This window comes from Ursus maritimus, unplaced genomic scaffold (assembly GCF_017311325.1).
Source record: "Ursus maritimus isolate PB19 unplaced genomic scaffold, ASM1731132v1 scaffold_6, whole genome shotgun sequence".
Lineage (NCBI taxonomy): Eukaryota > Metazoa > Chordata > Mammalia > Carnivora > Ursidae > Ursus > Ursus maritimus.
Window position 1 is genome coordinate 55928555 of NW_024426774.1, and position 23062 is coordinate 55951616.

The 23062-nt window shown below is 39.0% G+C and overlaps 2 protein-coding genes across 6 annotated transcripts in view; one reads left to right on the forward strand and one right to left on the reverse strand.

Moving 5' to 3' along the window:
- Positions 1-23062, forward strand: part of VPS54 (VPS54 subunit of GARP complex) — a 136079-nt gene that overhangs the window by 89286 nt on the left and 23731 nt on the right. The window lies entirely within an intron of this gene.
- The window catches only part of UGP2 (UDP-glucose pyrophosphorylase 2), a 67746-nt gene that overhangs the window by 3915 nt on the left and 40769 nt on the right, over positions 1-23062 (reverse strand). For all 3 annotated transcript variants that reach the window (XM_008699923.2, XM_040623421.1, XM_008699922.2), the window contains exons 4-8: positions 6738-6923; positions 5380-5513; positions 3429-3726; positions 2132-2329; positions 1324-1566 (exon numbers count right to left, since the gene is read on the reverse strand). In XM_008699923.2, coding sequence (XP_008698145.1) covers positions 1324-1566; positions 2132-2329; positions 3429-3726; positions 5380-5513; positions 6738-6923 — 1059 coding nt within the window. The remainder of the gene's footprint in view (positions 1-1323; positions 1567-2131; positions 2330-3428; positions 3727-5379; positions 5514-6737; positions 6924-23062) is intronic.

Consider the following 23062-nt stretch of genomic DNA (forward strand, 5'->3'; position numbering starts at 1 on the left):
CCCCCCCCCCCCCCCCATTCTCAGATTAGGGCAGCTAATGTTCTTATCTCCTGCAGGGTACTGAAGAGGCTAGGAAGAGTGAAGGGTACACAAAGGGGCAAGAGTGAGGCTAGGTAGAAAAATGGCTGGGGCGCCTGGGTGGCTCAGTTAAGCATCTGCCTTTGGCTCAGGTCATGATCCCGGGGTCATGGGATTGAGCCCTGCGTCAGGCTCTCTGCTCAGTGGGGAGCCTGCTTCTCTCCCTCTGCCTGCCGGTGCCCCTGCCAGTGCTCTCTGTCAAATAAAGAATGTTTCTTTAAAAAAAAGAAAAATGGCTGGCAGTACCCTCTCAGGATAGGGGAAGAAGATGAGACTTTGTACCACCAGGATTTTCCTAGCTCAACCAGGCTGATAAGAGACACCCAAAACAGGGAGAGTCCTAAAGTGCTGGATGTTATCCTGGAAATTGCAGCACAACCATGGGACCTAGAATCCCCCATCAATATATGAGGCAGCACATACCTCCACAGCAGGTGGTACTAACCCACAACCAGGACTAGACAGAACAGGCCTGGAGGGCCTAGCAGGACTCCAGGCCAGCCACAAAGGCTCACTCTGTCACACTTCATTAATTTCACGGTATTTGATGTGGTGAAATGTTTTGAATTCCACTCATCATGCCAGGGTGGGGTTTTCCTATACTTGCTATTCTCCCTGCTTGGAATGCTCTTCACCCCAGATACCTGCATAGTGCACTCAATGTCTCAGTGAGACCATCTCTGGCCACGCAGTGTAAAATTATATCAACACCACCCCACCCACACATTCCCTATTCCTGCTTGCTTTTTCTCCATAGCATTTTCCACCACTTGACATACTATACATTTGCTTATTATCATTCTTACTCCACTAGAATATTCATGAAGGCAAGGATTTTAGTCCATTTTATTTACTGCTAACTATCCAGCACCTGGAACACTGCCCAGCACATGGTAGGGGCTCAATATTTGTTAAACCAGAATTAACATTCTCCCACTGACAAAAGCAGTAAATGGTTTTACAAGAGACATAAAGTAAAATGTCCCCAAATTAAACATTCTTTTCCTACTTTTTAGCAAACAGATTTCAAAAGTGAGTTACATCTTTACCTTCTATGGTTGATTCCCTTTAAAAGACATCAAAGACAGAGGAATGTTAATAGGTCAGCAGCTGAGATTGTAATTAGATCCCAATTCACATCATTCCAATCATTTTTATACTTATACATTTAAGAACTACAAATTCACACACACACACACACACACACACACACACACACACACATCTACATCTATAATTACATACCTTTGTAAAAGAACTGCCTAATTTAACCAAGGGTACTGTAGGAAATTCCCGTTTTTCGCTCATTGTCAAAGATCCTGCATTAAGGCTATAGAGGTTTGACATCACCAGCAAGAGATCTGATGTGGTTTTGACAGGTAGAAAGCGGCTCCTAGGAACATTAATACCTAGAGAATTCTCAAAACTTTTAATGGCAGCCCCTACTGCAGTTTCTAACTGAATGACATTCAGGCCTCCATCCAAAGTCTGTAAGAAAGAAAAGTGGGCAGGGGGAGAGGAGAAATAGATTTTAGCAACTTAGTTCCATGTGGGCTGGTTAATATTTGGGGAGTGGTTTCAGAGATCCATTGAAGGAGACAGAATTTTGAGAAGTGACATTTAGCAAGCACCTACCACATGCCAGGTGCTTAGACATACATGGTCTTTTTTTCAGCATCGTAACTCCTGTTTAGAAATGTTTCCATTTTACGATAAAGAACCTAAGGTTCACAGAAAACTCATGCAAGATGCCTGTGGCCAAAAGGCCTTTACGTGACAGAACAACAAGTAAGACCGAGATAGGTTCTCTACTTTGGGCCCAGTGCTCTTGCCACTGCCACAGCCCGGCGGCAAGTAAGAGCACCAAGGCTTGGCACACTAAAGAGATGGGTGTGGACTCTGAAAGACAGCGCCAGGAACTGGAATGACTTACTAGTCAAAAAGGAAGGACCCGTGACCAGATGGGCCAGAGAGCGTGGGCAGTGGATCTGTGTGTAGCCTACCTACTATGATCTTAGGAACCAGGGAGGCAAAGGCTGCAGCTCTGGCTTACCTTTGGATTCACAATGATCTCCATATCAATAGCATTTTGCTCCTGCAGTCTTTTAACTGCTGCAAGAGAGATCCATAGGTTGTTTGTGTTAAATATTTTGAATTTTGATACAGACTTGAACTCGTCAACATGTGCTTTTGGCACTTGAGCGATTTCCACAAGTCTCAGTTTGCCTTCATACTGGGTAAGTGTCCCACCCTAGAAAGGCAGAGAGGAGTGTGTGAGTACCTGCACATCTCTCCCAGCACAACCATACCACACTAGTTCTAGTCCGGGAAAGTGTTAGAGAAAAGACACTGATGATAAGATCCCTCAGAAATAAAATGTTTTGGCATTGATTCAATCTGTGATACACAGCAACATACATATGATGGAAGAACCAAAGAAAATATTCAGGTTGTCATTTTATACTGTATACCCACCCTCTTGGCCATAGTAAAAGCCCTGGGAGTACATCAGAGTCTTCCTCACTTTTCGAAGGTCTGCCACAGGAACAGCCATTCCTCTCATTCCCAAACCACCGTCCATCACTCAACAACTAGTCCTATTACCTCAGACCCTGCTCTGATAGGCTCTGGGATAAGAGGAGAAAAGGGAGGACAGAGGCAAAAGTGGGTGAGAAGTGACCCCCTGAGTGGCATCAGCTTAGAGATGTTCTTACAGTCATGAGGCCACAGCAGTGTGCGGCGAGGGGAACGTTCACTCACATGTCAGGGGGCACAGAGGCACAGAACCCAGCCTAGGGACTGACCATTTTAGTATATCCACACACCACCTGTTTCTCTTCCTCCCTGTGGCCAAGCAGTAAAACCTTTGTACCATTTCATGACCACTAAACACAAAAAGTTAAATTTTTTTTGCAACTACAGAGATATTACAGTGATTAAAAAATACATATAAAAATGCATAGGTAGAAATAATAAATTTTCACTAAAGGAAAAATGAAATAAATACACTTAAGCACCAAACTAGAATATCAAGGGTTTGAACAAACATTTGAAAGTGTTTTCACTTATCCTATAAATAAATGTGGAACTGTTTTGAGTTAAAATCGCCCATATAGATTATTCAACAATACTGTTAAATCTCAATTTATATACATACAGTTATATCAGGTGGAACTTAGGGTACTCCACAGAATACTATCTCACTCTGTCTTACAATGATGTTACCAAGTGGATGAATCTGTTTTGTTTACCACTGAAACCTTCCAATTAAAAAAAAAAAAAGCATCTGGACTACATAACCTATGCAGTATGAAGATGTCAATCCCCAAACTGCTTCTCTCAATATTTACCTTTACATCTGCACGTGTTTTATTTGTGACTTCCATGACAAATTCACAGGGTTTTCCATTGGGTGGGTTCATTAGATGATTAAGAATATAAAGATCCACGGTGGCACCCAGATTATCTATGTTAGACACAAAAATATACTCTTTGCCTTCTCCTATAAGGGTGTCGAGCAAACCAGAGTTGTAGAAACTGGCGTAAATATCACCATGACCTGGAGGGTACCAAGCTTCTGTATTTTCCCCTGAGTATGAGACGTCCTTTGCTACAGGTAGTAAAGATTCTTTATTAATCCTCGGGTACCTTTAAAAAACAAAACAAACAAAAGGTCTTTTTCAGTATCAATTCTGTAAAGTATTCCGGACCTTCAAGTAAAACAATGCATTTAACGTTAAATAAAACATCCCTCCTTTTCAGTCTATCAATAGTAATGTAATCATGGGTAAATCCATTTAAGAAAATCTCTTATCTGTGTTGTCCAGTAATCAGTTTCCTAGATCATAATATCTGCTGCAAAAAAAATTTCCATTGTCATAAAGATGGGAGGACACCTCATGTTTTTAGGGTATTAATAGATTTTATGACTCTACAAGAGGAGAAATAATGTCATTAAGTAAACTTCTCACACTTCTTTGGTTATGGAATTATTCTTTTCCCTCCAAATTTGGAAAAATCTGCCCATTCTTACAAACATATATTCAGGGATGGTGCTCTTTCTTTCCCAGAAAGTCAACAGGCGATTAGTGCTCTGGGACGTTTGCTCCCTACCACAGTGAGAACAGCAGTGGGGGCTGGCAGTTGGGGGAGAGGGAAACAGGAGCTAACGCTGTGACAGACTAAGGACCAACCAGAAGATGGAGGCAGAGCACCTGCAATGTAGAAAGTGTCCATGAAAAACCAGATTAAACGACAACAAATGGTTGACAACTTTTAGAAATACCTGTTCTGTACAAGTTCATATAGACCCATATTTATCCTTAGATGGAAGACTTATTTCCCCAGTTGCCTGGGCTTTATCAAAATGCATCATCTGAATTGCTTTCTACAGGCATACCTAGGAGATAGTGCAGGTTCGGTGCCAGACCACAGCAATAAAGCAAATACCGCAATAAAGTGAGTCAAGTCAATGTTTTGGCTTCCCGTGCATATGAAAGTTATGCTTACACTATACTGTAGTCTGTTAAGTGGGAAGTAGCATTATGTCCGAGAAAATGTATATCCCTCAATTTAAAAAAGTATTGCATTGCTCAAAAATGCTAACCATCATCCGGGCTTTCAGCATGTCATAATCACTGATCACAGATCACCATAACAAATGCAATAATAAAGAACAAGTTTGAAAGATTGTGAGAATACCAAAATGTGTGACACAACGTAAACAAATGCTGCTGGAAGAGTGGCACCAATACCAATAGACTCATGTAGGGTCTCATGCAGGGTTACCACAAATCCTCAACTTGTGTAAAAAAAAAAAAAAAATGCAGCATCTACAAAGCACAATAGAAATGCAATCAAATAAGGTATGCCTGCACCTACTTTCCCTTCCTCAAAGTAGAAGATTTTTTCCCAGGATTTATTACATTTCCCCCAAGCCTGTTCAGGATGTTGAAAAATTTCTTCCCACATGAAAGAAGGTTATCAATACTGTAGAACATATAAAAATTTTCATAGATCCACATGGAACCCAAATATGCCCTCAGAAAGCAATAACCTAAGCCATCCTCAAATATTCTGCACATGGAGCAAGCGGATTTTCTCTTAGGAAGGATCACAGAGTGATTATAACAATCACCTATCTATGAACAAGTATTCAGACTTTAAAGACATTGAACATTTGCAAACATGAGTTTTTGGCACATGTACATCTTGAGGCTGCTCTATTTAAACAAGACAAAGAAATCTTTGTTTCCCAGAGGTAACACCCTTCAGACTTTTTCTTTTTTTTACTTATTGTACCTGCTTTGATTAAAAGTGTAGATTTTCACACGACAGTGATTGTACTTCTGTAGTATTTTTTTTGTATCTTCATCCGTGTTAAAAGAGTTCATTAGAACAAGAGGAACATCTGTATTGTAGGTTTTGTTCAAATGCTAGGGAGGAAAATAACAATCAGATTACCCAGACCTACTTTTCTTTCACTTAAAAATGTAAAACTATCCAAAACATCACCTATATGTAGCCAAATACATTTAGCATAAGCCAGACATTTTGCTAAGCAGTTCACCAGACTTGCTCATTAAATCACAATCCCATGAGACAAAAACTATTGTCTGCAATATACAGATGGCTAACTAAGGGCCAGAGAGGCGGCAGGTCAACAGCAGAGCTGGGACACCCCCCACAGCCCAACTCTGGAGCTGTGTGCCCAGCCAGTGCCCTGTGGCCTTACTGGATAGGTGAATGCTGACAAAGCATTTACTCTGTGTCCAGAGCACAGTGGGGATGGAAGTACAAATGTTATAAAGACATGGGTCTCTAGTCTCAGGATTAATGTCAACAACTGTGACATTAATTTTCCCAACTGAAATCTTTTCAGTCTCTAGGAAGAGTTAAGAGGCAACACACAGTGAGAAGAAAACAAGTTCTCAGAAGTCATATAGTCCCGTGTTCACACAGGGAATCTTGGGCAAGTAAATCAACCTCTCTGTGCCTTGGCTTCCTCACACCTGTAAAATGGAGATGACAATATAAAGAGTACTTATCTTACAGAGTTGTTGAGAGGAACAAATGAGTCCATGAAAAGAGCTCACAGTAATACTCAGTGTACAGAACATGCCAGATGAGCGTTAGTCGGGGCTGCTGCTAGTGTTGCTACTGCAGCTGCCAGCACGTACTGGACAGTAGACACAGAGATGAAAAAGCCTGCCCCTGAAGAACTAACTTACGGCCCATGATTAATGACTTTATCATAAGAGAGAGGGCAAGGACAGTTCTTAGCATCCATGGCTGCCAACCAGATATGGAAATTCTCCCCGGGCCTGCCAAAAGGGGTTAATAAAGCCAGATCATCCCAGCTGTGATGAAGGCTGCCACCAGAAAGCAAGGCGGGAGAGGTGGGGAGATCAAAGGAGAATCCAAAAAGATCCAGAGATTTCAACAACCACAAATGGTATTTAAAGATCAAAAGCTTTTATTTTATATCACCCTATGGATTTGCCCTTGGGAACGTCAACCTTTTTATATTCTAATAAAGAAACTAAAGATAGCAAGCTCCTTGACTAGCTCAAATCCACATCTGTTATTTTATAAGGTAACATTTATAATAACCTAAAACTGGTTTTAGTAGTTCATGAGAAAGGCTGAATGTTACTCACTTCAATTTGCTGAACGGTCAGATCCAAAAAGGTATTCTCATTCCTCACACCGATCAGACTTTTTGGGCCTTTGCAGCCCATGCTGGTTCCCAAACCTCCGTTGAGTTTCACCACCACCAGCTTGTTCAGCACAGAAGATATATTATCAGGTAAGCCTCTGGCCTTTATCTTTTCATAGGGTTGAATCTGAAATTAAAAATTACATAATTCAAATAGCTTTATGAGAGGTTAAGTCCAATCAATCTCAGGGTTATTTCCATGTGTCCTTAAAGTGTTTTGCTCTTCTCCATGGAAGGTTTCAACTACATTTCCTTTAACATCACAAGTCCTCCCCGCACAAAATCAAGTACTTACTTACAGGCAACTGCTCTTGCCCAAAGCCATTCAGTGGTTCATTTACATTACAATGGAGTACAAGAAGGGGGGAAAGTTACAGTCTACAAATACTTGTCTGGCTGGTGAGGGCATCTAAGTCACTTGGACTACGTTTAAAAACTTAGAATTCCCAATTTGCATCAATATAGTAAAGGGGATACACAAAATTCATCAAATCTGCAAACATTTCTGGTGCAGTGTGGATTGACTTCAATTCTGGAGAAGTACGTATATGATCATACATTATTCCTTCTCCCAAAGGAGGCAAAAACCAAAACCAAAATGTTCTTGCCTTTCTCCTCCATTCAATAGTAAATCTTCAGAGGAAGAAGGTGGCATGGGGTTTTTATATTTCTAGGTATGTAACAAGGACAGAATACCTTAAGAATTTAACTGTCAGGCATCACCGCATAGTATGAGCTGAGCTGTTGTTGTTTTGCTACCTATAGAGGCTGTGTGGATGGGTGGTGGATGAAGTCTGTAATTGGGAAAGGAGTTGACAGGCTCACATTCCAGTGATTAGGCTGTGGAGGCAAAAATCCCTTTATGCTTGGTCAATCACACATGTCCTATGTCAACTCCTGACCACATCATTTCTGCTCTTAGCAGTTCTTTCCACAAAAACTAGTCTGGGGCTCTTATTTCCTCTACCCTGCAAGACACTCTGTTAACTGCCAACTGCAGATGAATGCACTTTTTGCTTGGTGTAAATGCTGAGAAATAAGAAACACTCTTCGCTAAGACTCTACACTGACTACCACCTCTAGTTATCACTCATTCTGAATTAGTTCCTAACGTGGTAGGATCGCCAATCTTCCTGGTAAGTGTCACTAAGCAGTCTTCAGCAGTCATTCATATTTAAAAGGGCTGGTGACAGGGAAAGACCAGAGGAGGGGACTGACTTGTGGGCACCATGGCCCTCAGTGGGTGCTGCCTAAGTACTAGAATGCTAACCACCAAGGAAAAGAAGGATGATGCGGAGGCAGGAAAGAACACGGACTATACTGGTTGCTTCTCTGGCAGCACTTGGTCCCAGTGAGGACAACATATGGATGACAACAACTTGGGATACCCAACACACACACAGTGCCTGTGGCCCAGCTGACTGGCATTCCTTGAAGGATGTTTTGACCCCACTGTCATGAACATCGTTTCTTCAGCATGTCAGAGAAACTGGTAATATCGTTTGAGAGAAAAAGTCCAATTTCAATGCTATACTACTGGAAAAGTAGGAGATAACAGAGCTGGAACTTGTCACCCTACTATAACATGGCGGTTTATAATCCTTCATCAGCAGAGCTCTTGAAATCAACCAGTCAGTAAAAGGAATGCCACTGTGATATAATGGCTTCAAACAGTCTATTATTAGGTTAGGAGAATTTCTTGGGCACATGACATTTACTCAAAAGAGTTAGCAAATGGAACCAAGCCAATTATTTTCCAATTATCTTTTAAAAGCCAAGAATTTCCATTTAGCAGTTACTTTTGACTTCCAAAAAAGAATCTAATATTTACAGAGGGCTCAAAAGGGTGTGAAAATCAATTTAACTAAAACTCCCTAGTTCATGCATTCATTTTAGGTAAACTTACTAGTTCAGAAATATTTTTACCTATTTAATGCTTCCTTTAATATGCCTTTTAAAAAACAGAATACATAAAAGAATTTTTTTCTACACATGGTGAGACAGGCCTACATTTTCCAATTTCACCTAAAAGATTTTCAGTATGAAACATCATACATTCAAGTTTATAAAAATTATACAGTTGAAAGAATAATGTAAATAAAAAAGAATACTGCTGTAACTTAGAAGCCTCCTTGAGTCTGTCTCTGATCAGATTCCTCTTCCACCCCTAGTGGTAACCACCATCTTGACGTTTACACTTTAGTTTTACCACCTGTGTATATATCCATAATGGTAATATTTTACTTAATTTTGTCTCTAAATTTTTTACTTTCTTCTTTAATTCAATGTTATATTTAAGAATAATTCACATTAATGCATAAAGCTGTAGTAATTCACTTTTCACTGCCATATAGTATTCAATTTATATATCCATTAGAATAAACAAAACTGTCATTATTCACAGATGATATGATTTTATATATAGAAAATCCAAAGACCCTACAAATAAATTATTAGAATAATGTGAACATAGCAACATTGAAGATACACGGTCAATATTTTAAAAAACAAACAAATGAACCCTTGGACTCTGCTGGTGGGAATGTAAAATGGTATGCAGCTGTTAAAGAAAAAAGTATGGTGGTTCCTAAAAGAATTTTAAAATAGAATACTGTATGATCTACCAAGTCCACCTCTGCATGTACCCCAAAGAACTGAAAGCAAGTTCTCAAAGAAATGTTTATACACTCACCTTCATGGTAGCATTTATTCATAATACCCGAAAAGTGAAAGCAACTCAAATGTCCATTACAGATGAATGGATAAGACAAAATGTGGCATACACATACAACGGAATATCATTCAGCCTTAAAAAGGGAAAGAAATTCTGACACATACTACAACAGGAACAAACCTTGAGAATATGTTAAAGTGAAATAAACCAGTCACAAAAAAAAACCCCAAACACTTCCATGATTCAACTTATATGAGGCACCTAGAGTAGTCAGATTCATATAGACAGAAAGCAGAAGGGTGGCTCCCAAGGACTGGGGTAGGGAAGAATGGGGAGGTGTTTAATGGGAACAGTTTTAGTTGTGCAAGATCAAAGAGTTCTGTGAATGTACTTAACGCTAATGAATTGTGTTTAGAAATATTTAAAAATGGTTTAAAAAGATGAACTCTTTATGAAGAATTAGAAATAGGATTGATTAAAAAGGTACCTTTTATTACACTATGAAAAATAACAAATCCTTAGGAATAAATCTTTAAAAAGATATGTTAGAGTTTTACACTGAACACTTCATAAAACATTTTTGAGAAAAGTTAAAAGACTTAAACTCAGGGATGTATTTATCACGTTTATAAACTAGAAGACTACTAATGTAAAAATGTCAATTCTCCCAAACTGATCAATGCAATCCTAATTAAAATCTCAACAGTTTTTTATGTGGAAGCTGACAAGTCAATTTAAAGTGTGTATAAAAATGCAAAGGGAAAAAAATAGACAAGATATTCTCAAAACCACCAAGTTGGGAGAACCGAATTTGTTGACAGTAAAATTTGCCATCCTAACCATTTTTAAGTGTACAGTTCAAGTATTAAGTATATTCATGTTGTTAGGCAGCCTATCTCCAGTATTATTTTTGTCTTGCAAAACTGGGACTATCCTTATTAAAAAAACATGTTCCAATTCCCTCTTCCGCTCATCTCCCAGCAACCACCCTTCTGTCTTCTGCCTCTATGAGTTTGACTACTGCTCTCAGTACCTCAGACAAGTGGAATTACACAGTGTTTGTGACTGACTTATTTCACTTTGCATAATGTCCTCAAGAATCATTCAGCATTCTTTTTAAAAAGTGGCTTATAGGTCTGAGAATATTCCAAATTAATGCAGATTTTTCCAGGAAAAGGTCCATTTTTAAAGTTTATTCACGTGTATGCAATGTATCTGGGAAAAGGGGAATTGGTATGAAGGACTGGAATACAGGTTACAGGTTGACAAATCTATGGCAAATTGAGTCTTATAAAACTTCATATTCCATTTGCAGATACTAAAAGTGGACAGGATACAAGTTCTCAAGTCTCAGTTTAGTAATTGGAAAACAATCTATTTGAATTTATTGAACAGTACACCCTAACTCTGAATTAAAAAAATGAAAGGTTATGAAAAGACTACTACGAGCAAAACCATGGTTCTAAAAGTACAAATGTAAGAAAATGCTGCTCTTCAGATACATGTGAAAACAATGCAGAACAGACTTGGGTTTCAGACATCATTCAACACCTGTGTTCTTAATTTCCTAGTATCTCTAAGGGATAGGCAGCCTGTCGTTTCAAGGGAAAAACTGCAGAAATATAAACAATATAAAAAGATTTCTTCATAATTAAGTATGTAGTCAAAACATCAACAGGATGGCACTTTTTTCACTGTCACTCTCTAGACATAGTGCTGTCCAACAGAACTTTGTACAATTATGGAAATGTCTTATTTGTGCTGGCCACATGTGGCTGTTGAGTACTTGAAATGTGGCTAATGCAACTAAGGAGCTAAAGTTTTCATTTTGTTTAATATTAATGTAAATCAACACACATGGCGAGCAGCATATGCAGTTCTAGATGGTCTATTTAAAAAAATCAACTAAGGAATCAGAATGTTTTTCAATTTTTAAAAATATTTATTTATTTGAGAGAGAGAGCATGAGCAGGGGGAGGGGAGGAGGGAGAAGCAGGCTCCCCGCTCAGCAAGGAGCCCGATGCAGGGCTGGATCCCAGGATGCCAGGATCATGACCTGAGCCGAAGGCAGACGCTTAACCGACTGAGCCACCCAGGAGCCTTATGTTTTTCATTTTAATATAACTCTGCCAGGATCCTTTTTTGTTCAATGTAACCTTTTTTCACTTTAATAGCACTGACATTACAAGACATTTGACTAAACACATAAAAAGATGAGCTAAAACCTATTTTTTTCTTGTCTTTAGTAATCAACATTCCATTTATACAACAATGCACAGTAGTAAGCTTTTTACTAAGATACACTGATGTTCAACTTCGGTCTCAGAATCTGACCAAATAATCTGTATTCAGCTTTAGCTTAACCCTTTTGAAGGCTGAATACCAACCACTATACCTCAACACCAGCTCAGGAGTCCTGGAACTATCATACTTACTCGTACATCATAAGAGTATTATCACATCTTACTATTTTAGCAACATGAGCCAATTCAAACAAGGCATACCATTGGGATTAACTATCAATATCTGAATAATCTGTTTCAAATCAAGGTAAACATTCTAGATGTAACTTGGGGTGAAAAATTTCATGTAACATGAATGTTCTACCAGTCTAATATAAATGATTACTACAAGAGTAAAAATTGCTACATTTTAAAAGCTGTTCTTTTGTATACAACGTTTGCAAATATTTCAGGTAAATTTAAATTGGGAAACTGAGGGTAAACATAAAAATTGAATATGTAGGATATCTTTAGGAAGAATACGATTTCCTTTTTGAACTGACAAATGTTTATACAGATTTACATACTAATATCAAGGAAATAATGTATATTGGATTATATCTTAATTCTAGCCTTTAAAGAAATGTTTGGTATACTAACATGCATAGCATTAAAGTGAGCTTTAGGAACCATGTTTAATTTTTAGCTATTTAATTCCCTTTAGGGCATGAGTCTTTAAGAAAAAACACTAGCAGGAATTTTTCGCTTCCTGTGAAGATGAATTAAAAAACAAATATCATCTTGTGCCTAAAATTTCACCAATAGAAAAAAAACCCTCCCAAATCATATATATTCAAGGTAAATCATCTTTGATCCACACACCATAAAGAATATAAAGTTCATGAAAAGTATTTAAAGAAGAAGTTCATTTTGTTCACACCAAACTTAAAAACATGCATTCTATTAGAATACTTCAAGATCATTCCTTATGACTGAATCTATGGAGGCTAAATAAATTTTTTCTTGTATCCCAAGCCCTGTTCTAGGATAGTGATAGAAGCTGTCAGGTCTCGTAATGATTTTAAAACTAAGCCATTTGACTTTTAGCCAAAAGATATATCAAGTATACTTTTAGTTTTAAGTCGAATCTCCCCAGGCTTGGTATCTTAAGAACTTGAGTTTAAATTTTAAATGTAATTCTGAATTACTTTTCAAATATTTGGTATGAAATAAAATGAACTGATTCATACATAACATCAAGTTCCAAAACTGAGTTAATAAAGACTTTCAGGCACAAGCCCAGACGACTCACAAGTAGAAAGACTTGTTTACCATCAAGTTGAGTGGCCAGAACGCTCTGTGAAATGCCACATTTAGAACCCTCCACCCCAAGCTGAGTGGGCAAGGAGTCACTGCACCTCTACAAATGTAGAGGTTCAAGGAGCCACGGTTCTTCTCGAGATGCTTTCAGTAATACCACGGGTCTTGCTATATCTAATCTTTAGCAGCTAATTAAAAACAGGCCTCACCGAGGAACTTGATTGCCAACAAGAAGAGGACTTAGCAGACCATGGAGGGAAAAGGAAGAAGAGTCACAAGGTGCAAAGTAACAGTTGTGACGAGGGGAGCGATGTCCAGAATGGTCAGGTTAGTGTTACTGCTGGAAGCCTTCATTGGGCTTTTATCAGTTACGTTTCGTGACTTATATCCACCCCACTCACAGAAACAGACAAAGACACACACATGTGCAAAGAAAGGTACAATCATTCGAGTCCAGAAAGCCAGGACACTTGGTCTCAAATTTATTACAGGTTAAATTAGGCGGTAAGCACAGTTTTCCATCACATAAACCACCTTATGTGCCAACACAAGTTCTTTCTGTTGGTGATGCTGTCCACACCCTCACCAGGGATCCCACAGAGTTCAGTTTAGTTCAACAAACCAAGGGGATTTGTGTTAGAAAGTTGCTTGGCAACAGCTGAAGTTACACCAGACACACACCTAAGTCACAGAGACAGTTTTAGACCGGCCCCTCACTTTTCCTCTTCTCAGCTGCCCCAGGAGAATGCACAAAGACATCTACTCATGCAAAGATGGATGGTGTTCAGAGATGACAGGGAGTACCACGCACTGCTGGACACGACCTCGATGTTATTCTGACTTAATCACTTCCGTCAATCACTAGAGCGATCTTTATGCTCTCAATACTGGTCACCCTGTTTCTCTTTCTCCCAGACATGAAGAGAATTGGAAGATGACCTCTACTGTAACTAAAACACACAGGAGAGTAACCACGGCAAGTGAAGTGGAGCAAACTCCATGAGGCTCCCTGTAAGATGCACAACAGAAGGCTAGGCCACTCATGCTCCCTTCTCCTGGGAGAAAAGAACTGGTCAAATACCCAACTTCCTCTGGGCAGTGAACAAAAGAAAGTAGTTGGCAACGTACTAAAGAACGTGACTTAAGATTCTTCCCTGTAGGATGCCAATCTAGTTTTCTGCAGACTCTGAAGGATTTTTAAGAAGATCTTTTAAAAATGGTCTACCATGATCTGTACCTTGCCAAGTCTGTTCACAACTTAGTTTCCAGTTAGAAGAAAAGCTGAATTCATTACACAGTCATGGACACACTGTTCCTATTAGCAGTAGTATAACCCAGTTCTTGGTAGCATATTTGTGCTATTCCTGGAGGCAGTGCCAAATACCCAAAACAAGCTAACAGTACCTGCCCTGTTATGGTTCACAAGGGTGTGATTATTGCAATCCAAAAGATCTTTTTTTCAACAAAAGCAAGTTTGCCTGAAAGAAAACGAACTACATGAGTAGTGAAACAAGTTTGGAATGATGCTCCATAGGTACAGGAAATATTCTAAGAACGTAAGCTTATTCGCAAAACCCTTACTGCATGGTGTCTGTGTGCCAAGTTCAGTGCCAGGCACTTTCACATATCATCTCTTCAATTCACATCTCTAAGGTAATGACTCAAATCTGGGTCAACCGAAAGCTCCTACACATTAATCACTTACCTAAACCAAAGGGTTTTTTTTTTTTTTCACTAAGGAAAAACTGGCAAATCATGTACATTATCACATGGTCCACCAACAAACTCACCAATTAGCCCCTCAGTCACCAAGATGAGCTCAACCCCTATTGCATAGGGCAACTAACACCATCATATACGGGAATGCCCTCAACCTTCTGTCACCAGAGGCTCAGAATCTTCCTGCATCTCCGTTTCTCCCCATTCCCCCTTCCTTCTGGTTACGGGAGGCTGACCTGGTAGGCAAGCTCTCTGCCAGTGCCCATCTCAAGAATCTATGTCATCAATCATCCAGTCTCTTTGGCAGCTTCTCCCTCTCTATTCCCTTCCATTGACATGAACATATTCAACACTTGCCATCTAAAAACCAAGAAAGAAAACAATAGTGCATTCACTCGTTCATCCTTTTCTACACCCACATCCCTTTCTTCTCCCTCTTCATGGAGGCAGGGCTTCCTGAAAAAGTTGCTGCACTCACCTCTGCTTCCTCACCTCCCGTCCCTCACTCACCCACTGCAATCTGGTCTTCTCTACAGCTCAGTGAACTGCTCTTAACAAGGTCATCTACATCCTCTTAATTGTGAAATCCTATCAGTGACATGAATTCTTCTCTTGCGTGCTCAGCTGCATTTGATGTAATTGACCACAGCTTCTGTCTTGACATGCTCTCTTCTCCTTGACTTCTGAAACACCACATTCTGTTTTCCTCCTCTTTCTGCTTGTTCCTTTTTAAACCCATTCTAGGTAGACCTCCTCTTCCCAGGCAATCTGCTCTAATCTTGTGGCTTCATTCATTCACTCCTATCTCTATGGGACCAAGACAAACCCAGCTGCTAAGCCAGGAGACTCTTCACATCTGATCAATGACCACGACCTGTGAGTCTCACGAAACTGTCCCTGCTTCCAGTCAGCATCCTGCTTACTGCTCACCTGTGTTATCGTAGTGGTGGCCTCCATGATCTCCTTACGTCTCTCCAATCCACCTTCACCTTGCAGGTGGCAATCTTTTAGAAAGGAACATCTGAACATGTTTCTCTCATTATTACATCATTCACAAAATAAAGCACTGACATGGCATGGCAGAGATTATTAGCTGCCTGCCCCAATATAATTTTTTCCTTTCTACTTAAGAACGCTGATTTTCAGCTGGGCACACCACCGTCCCAAATAAAAGATTACATTTCCCAGCCTCCCTTGCAATTATTTGTGCCAAAGTTGTGATTAAGTGGAAGTGAAAGATTTCCAGGAAGTCTCTGTGAAAGTGCAGGGGCATGCCCTTCTTCCTCCTTCCTGCTGTTTAGAATGGAGACATGCTGACTAGAGTTCATTCAAGTAGCCAACTGGGACCATGAGGAGATGTGCTAAGGATGGCAAGAGTGGCAAGACAGACAAGCCCAGGTTCCTGATGAGCACCGTGCAGCCATACTAGCTCTGGATTGCCTCTCTCTAGATTTGTTATTCTGAGTTTCACTATTAAATGTAGCTGACTCTAATCCTAACTGGAAGACATGGTTTGCAAGGTGCTTGATGATTTGGCCCTTTGTGCCTTGCACTTTCTCCTCTCCTGTTCTCCCTGACATGCTGTGCTCCAGGAACATGGAGCAGTGGGCTCTCTAATGTCCTGCATCTGTTGCATTTTTCCTCCTCATGCAACTTCACTTCACCAGTTGTCTTTCCTTTATCCCCCACATCTCAGTTCAGACCAGCAATTCTCAGGCTTTATGAGCTATCAGGCATGGACTTGTTCAGCAAAGTGAAAATACCACCCCCTCAAAAAAAACCCAAAACTTTTTGCATATAAATTTACCTCACTCCTATGGAATTTCATTCACTGAATATAAAAATAATCTTTATAGGAGATGCTATATTTCCCAATGAAAGTTAATATGCAAATAAAGCAAAAAATAAACTTTAATTCTCTCCACTGAATTTCAATGAGAAGCCTTGTGTTTGGCTTGAATAAGAAGCTGACACTGTGATACAGTTTTAGAAGGTTACATGCATACATCTTTAATTGCCATTCTATTCTGACTTTTTTTTTTTATGATCACAAGTACTGAAAACCTCAACTCTCCAAGGCAAGTTCTCATAGCTTGTTCTGTCAGCTGAATGGAGGCTTGTAACAGAAACACCTAAATTCTCCAAGACTCTGAGAACTCAGTGGCTCATAATATTTCCTTTGTCTTCAAAAGTCAATAAGGTCATCTTTGGTGAAGTCTGCATCACTCATGCAGGATCACGCCATCTTCAATGCAAAGCTCAGAGCTGCAGAAGAAGAGTCACTGTGGCTGTGGCACTCACCCCCCTCTGCAGCAGCAGGACTAGCAGTGCTGGTTGGCATCACAGATGTTATCCGTACACAGAGCACCAAGACTTCTCTTCCAACACAAGTTTTGCCTGGCTTCTTGGAAACTTTATCATTTTAAAAACATTTTCAGAAGGGATTCATAGTAATTCTTCTCTTAGGGCACAAGTAGGCACATAATGGATGAAAACCAGTAGTTAGCTGCCCTGAGAAATGTCTGAAATTGCAAGGACATGATGTAGCTGCTGTTTCCTCCATGACCTGATTCAAATCATTATAATAAACTGCAACAATTCCAGCGTGAATAGTACATCTGACAAAGACTGCTACAGAACTGAATGAAGCTGTATGGGACAGGCTCTAATGCCAGGCCGCTTGGGTCTGAATCTTAGACTCCACTGTGTATTATGGCAAGTAATTTAGCTGCTCGAAGCCTTTTCTCATCTACCTCATTGATTTGTTATGAGGAGAAATGAGATACTGCACATGAAGTGCCTGGCAAAGTGTACGGCCCACAGTAAGAGCACAAACGTTGACTGGCATTATCACCGCATCAGTGACCCAGACACACTCTCTACTCCCACCCCACATTTTAACATTTCTGAGACGAGGATGCAGCATATATTCAATTGGATCTTACAATCAATTGGTTGCACTATTTTTCTTTCCCAGTGGTACACAAAAGGTGCAACTTATACCCAATGGCACAAATTTGATAAAATATGGTACTGAATTTTTCTTTCTGCTCCAAATCACAAACCAGCTTAATGATCTCCCAGCTATGGGTCTCACTCAAAAAGTCTCTCTCCAGTCATGTGCAATCTAAGAATAGTTTAAGACAGGGGTCAAAAACTATAGCCTTTGGGACAGTTAGGTCTGCCACCTGTTCTCATAAATTATTACTGAAACACAGCTACTCTCATCTATGGCTGCTTTCATGCTACTGTGGCTAAGCTGAGTAGTCATGACAGAGAATGTATAGCCAACAAAGTCTAAGCTATTTACTATCTGGCCCTTTACAGAAAGGGTCTGCCAAACCCTGGTTTCAGACAATCTTCTGAGGTGAGAAAAATCCAAGTTTTGATAATATTTCTGCTTTTTTAAACTTTGCTTCTCCTAAAATGGCCCCATACTGCCTGACAGCTTCTCAGGATGGCCAGAGAGGTAGGCTCTCCTTTAGGCTATGCTGGCTCTGTGCTTCCACTGGCAAGAACACTACCACATAAGAATCCCCCAGGTTTTTGCATCTCCTATTTGTCTGGCAAAGCAAAGGCAAGGATACGTCATTGGTAGCAGAACTCAGGCAATTTTCAAAACAAAAGAAAGAAAACCTAAGATTAAAAAAGTCTTTTGCCACTTATAAGAAGTAGTTAGAGTAGTTAAATTTATAGAGACAGGAAACAAAATGGTGGTTGCCATGAGCTGCGGGACAGAAAGAATGGGTGTTACTGTTTAATGTGTATAGAATTTCAGTTTTACAAGATAAAAAAGTTGTGGAGATTGTTTGCACAATCATGTGAATATACTTAACACTGCTGAGGCATACACTTAGAAATGATCAAGATTAAACAAAGATTTTTAAAAATGATCAAGATAAATGGTATATTTTATGTGTGTTTTATAATTAAAAGCATTAAAAATTTTTAAAGTGTTCTATGTGGGTGTTTATATGTGGGCACACATGTATGCCCCATCAAGGTGTCTAAGGACCACAAAGCAAAAATATCACTTCCTTTAGAAGCCTTTTATGACCCTCATACCCCCAGGAGTGGATCTGGCACAACCCTACTTCCAGCTTTAAGTACTACCAGCTTCTATTATAGCAATTATTACACTGTCTCCACACTGTCCATTCAGTCCTCCATACGTGTCCATGACTGTAAACTCCACAAGGACAGGAACTGCCATGTGGTGCTCCCACCACCATATCTGTCACCTTTAACTGTCAGGCTTATTGGTGGCACTCACGTATTTGTTGAGTAAATGAGTAAATGAATGGAACAAATAGAGATTAATATTAATAAATTAAATGAAATCTCTTCTCTGGAATTTTTTTCTACTCAAATGCTAAATTTAAAACAGAAGTGGTTTCACCACTAATTAGAAACCTGATTACAAACACCTATTATTTAAATTCAAGAAAAAAATACTGGATCAGCATACATTATATATAAGTTTGATAAAGAAAACCTAAATCTAAGTCTTTGCATAAAAAATGTTTATAGTTGCGTAGAACACCCAGTGCACCATGCAAACGTGCCCTCCTTACTACCCATCACCAGTCTACGCAACTAATGAATCATCGAACTTTACATCAGAAACCAGGGATGTACTATACGGTGACTAACATAATATAATAAAAAAACATTAAAAAATGTTTATAGGCCATATTAGTGTAGTAATTATAAAACAATCCCTCTGTGATAAGTAAGCAAACAGAATGAACAATCACATAATAAACATTATAAACTGAGCCTGGAAAAGTACATTTCCTAAGAAAGATCTTTTGTCTTCTACTTATTAAGTTATAAAAACACAAGGAAAACTACCAAATCAAGGACATACTTTAATATTGCTAGCTATTAATATTAGCTCCTATATCTTTGAGGTTTTTAAAAATTATTTTTAATTATTCTAAAGTAAATATTACCTAAAACTGTGGACAGGAAAACATGTGGACGATTTTTCCAGTGGTAGAGGGAATCAGCTGTCCTATTCATTCACTGAATCCTCATGTCCAAAGGCAAAAAAATTTTAACAGCGGGTAAGCAAACAGGTCCTTTCAAAGAATAAGTCAGAAATCTTGGCACCAGCACTGTTCTTTAAACAATAACTCTCATCAGCATCAACCCAATAACTCATGCTCAGTATCCTTCAATACAATCTGCTACCTCAGTTACTAATGTCAGTCTTAGTAAAAACCTCAGCAAGAACTATTACCAGGAGCCAGAATCCTAAAAGTCATTTATTTGCCCCCTAAGTCTCATGTTGCCCAAACTTAAATACCATGCGTTTTTGTTATATAAAGATAAGGATTATAGCAATTACTACAAATAAAAGGATAATTCTACATTAAATATTGCAGGTAACAATACAAATAGCCAATGGAAAAATCCAACCTAATAATCAAATAGAAATTTGAAGATTTTTCATCTTCATCAGCAAATATTTTTTAAGCAATATTCAATGTTTTAATATCAGTAGTAAAACTGACAATAAAACAGATGCAGATCTTTACTCAATATTAATTCAAAGAGGCCTTTCCTGCCTCTGCCTACCCTATCTAAATTAGTACCTCTACTGCTTATTCTCTGTACCCTTTCCCATCTTTATTTTTCTTCATGTCACTTATCACTATTGGAAATTACATTATATATCCTTTATTGTCCACTCCTCCACTAGATTGTAAACTGGAAACTAGATGAGGGTAGGGCTTTGTCTTATGGTCTTCTAATACACAGTTGACCCTCAAAAAATTGCTGTTGAACCAATAAATTAGTATGAATGGGAGCAAACTGGTATACTCTTTCTGGAAGGCAATTTGAAATATGTAACAGGAAACTTTGAAAAGTTCATATCCTCTGGAAAAAAAATACCATTTCTTGTTAATCTTCAAAATAATTCAAATATATTCATTACAGGATTTTTAAATTTAAATTCAATTAATTAACACATAGTGTATTAGTTTCAGAGATGGAGTTCAGTGATTCATCAGTTCCCTATAATACTCAGTGCTCATTATATCACATGCCCTGCTTAATGCCCACCACCCAGTTATCCCTTCCCCCATCCTCTCCCCTCCAGTGACCCTGTTTGTTTCCTAGAGTTAAGAATCTCTTATGGTTTGTCTCCCTCTCTGATTTCATCTTATTTTTTCCCCTCCTTTCCCCTATGCTCCTCTTTTGTTTCTCAAATTCCAGATATGAGTGAAATCATATAATTGTCTTGCCCTGACTGGCTTATTTTGCTTAGCCTAATACCCGCTAGTTCCATCCACATAGTTGTAAATGGTATGATTTCATATTTTTGATGGCTGAGTAATATTCCATCATGTGTGTGTGTGTGTGTGTGTGTGTGTGTGTGTGTGTATACCACCTCTTCTTTATCCATTCATCTGTCCATGGACATCTAGGCTCTTTCCATTGTTTGGCTATTGTGGACATTGCTGCTATAAACATTGGAATGCAATGTGCCCCTTTGGAGCACTGTGTTTATATCCTTTGGGTAGATACCTAGTAGTGCCAATTCCTGGGTTGCAGGGTAAATCTATTTTTAACTTTTTGAGGAACCTCCATACTGTTTTCCAGAGTGGCTGCACCAGCTTGCATTCCCACCAACAGTTTAAGAGGGTTCCCTTCCTCAGCATCCTCACCAACATTTGTTGTTTCCTAACATTAATTTTAGCCATTCTGACTGGTGTGAGGTGGTATCTCATTGTGGTTTTGATTTGTATTTCCCTGATGTCGAGTGATATTAAGCATTTTTTCATGTGTCTGTTGGCCATTTGTATGTCTTCTTTGAAGAAATGTCTGTTCATGTCTTCTGTCCATTTCTTGACTGGATTATTTGTTTTCTGAGTGTTGAGTTTGATAAGTTCTTTATAGATCTTGAATACTAGCTCTTTATCTGATAAGACACTTGCAAATATCTTCTCCCATTCTGAAGGTTGCCTTTTGGTTTTGTCGACTGTTTCCTTTGCTGTGCAAAAGCTTTTTATCTTGATAAAGTCCCAATAGTTCATTTTTGGTTTTGTTTCCCTTGTCATTGGAGATGTGTCTAGCAAGAAGTTGCTGTGGTGGAGGTCAAAGAGGTTGCTACCTGTGTTCTCCTCTAGGATATTGATGGATTCCTGTCTCACATTTAGGTTTTTCATTTTGAATTTATTTTTGTGTATGGTGAAAGAGAATGGTCCAGTGTCATTCTTCTACATGTGGCTGTCCAATTTTCCCAACACCATTTCTTGAAGAGACTGTCTTTTTTCCATTGGCTATTCTTTCTTGCTTTGTTGACCATTGACCATAGGGTTGAGGGTCCATTTCTGGGTTCTCTATTCTGTTCCACTGATCTATGTGTCTGTTTTTGTGCCAGTACCATACAGTCTTGATGACTGCAGCTTTGAAGTCCAGAATTGTGATGCCACCAGCTTTGGTTTTCTTTTTCAACTTTCCTTTGGCTATTCAGGGTCTTTTCTGGTTCCATACAAATTTTAGGATTAGTTGTTCCAGCTCTGTGAAAAAAGTTGAAGGTATTTTGATAGGGATTTCACTGAATGTGTAGATTGCTCTGGGTAGGACAGACATTTGAACAATATTTTTTCTTCCAATCCATGGGCATGGAATGTTTTTCCATTTCTTTGTGTCTTCCTCAATTTCTTTCATAAGTGTTCTGTAGTTTTCAGAGTACAGATCCTTTACCTCTTTGGTTAGGTTTATTCTTAGGTATCGTATGGTTTTTGGTGCAACTGTAAAGGGGATCGATTCCTTGATTTCTCTTTCTACTGTCTTATCATTAGTGTATAGAAATGCAACTGATTTATGTGCATTGATTTTTATATCCTGTCACTTTGCTGAATTCCTGTATGAGTTCTAGCAATTTTGGGATGGAGTCTCTTGAGTTTTCCACATACAGTATCATGTCATCTGTGAAGAGTGAGAGTTTGATTTCTTTGCTGATTTGGATACCTTTTCTTTTTGTTGTCTGATTGCTGAGGCTAGGACTTCTAGTATTATGCTGAACAACGGTGGTTAAGAGTGGACATCCTGGTTGTGTTCCTGACCTTAGGGGAAAAGCTGAAAGCAGCTTTTCTGCACGGAGAATGATATTTGCTGTGGGTTTTTCATATATGCCTTTTATGATATTGAGGTATGTTCCCTCTATCCCTACGTGGTGGAGAGTTTTAATTAAGTAAGGATGCTGTATTTTGTCAAATGCTTTTTCTGCATTTGAAAGGATATGATTCTTGTGCTTTCTTTTATTAATGTAGTGTATCACATTGATTGATTTGTGGATGTTGAACCACCCCTGCA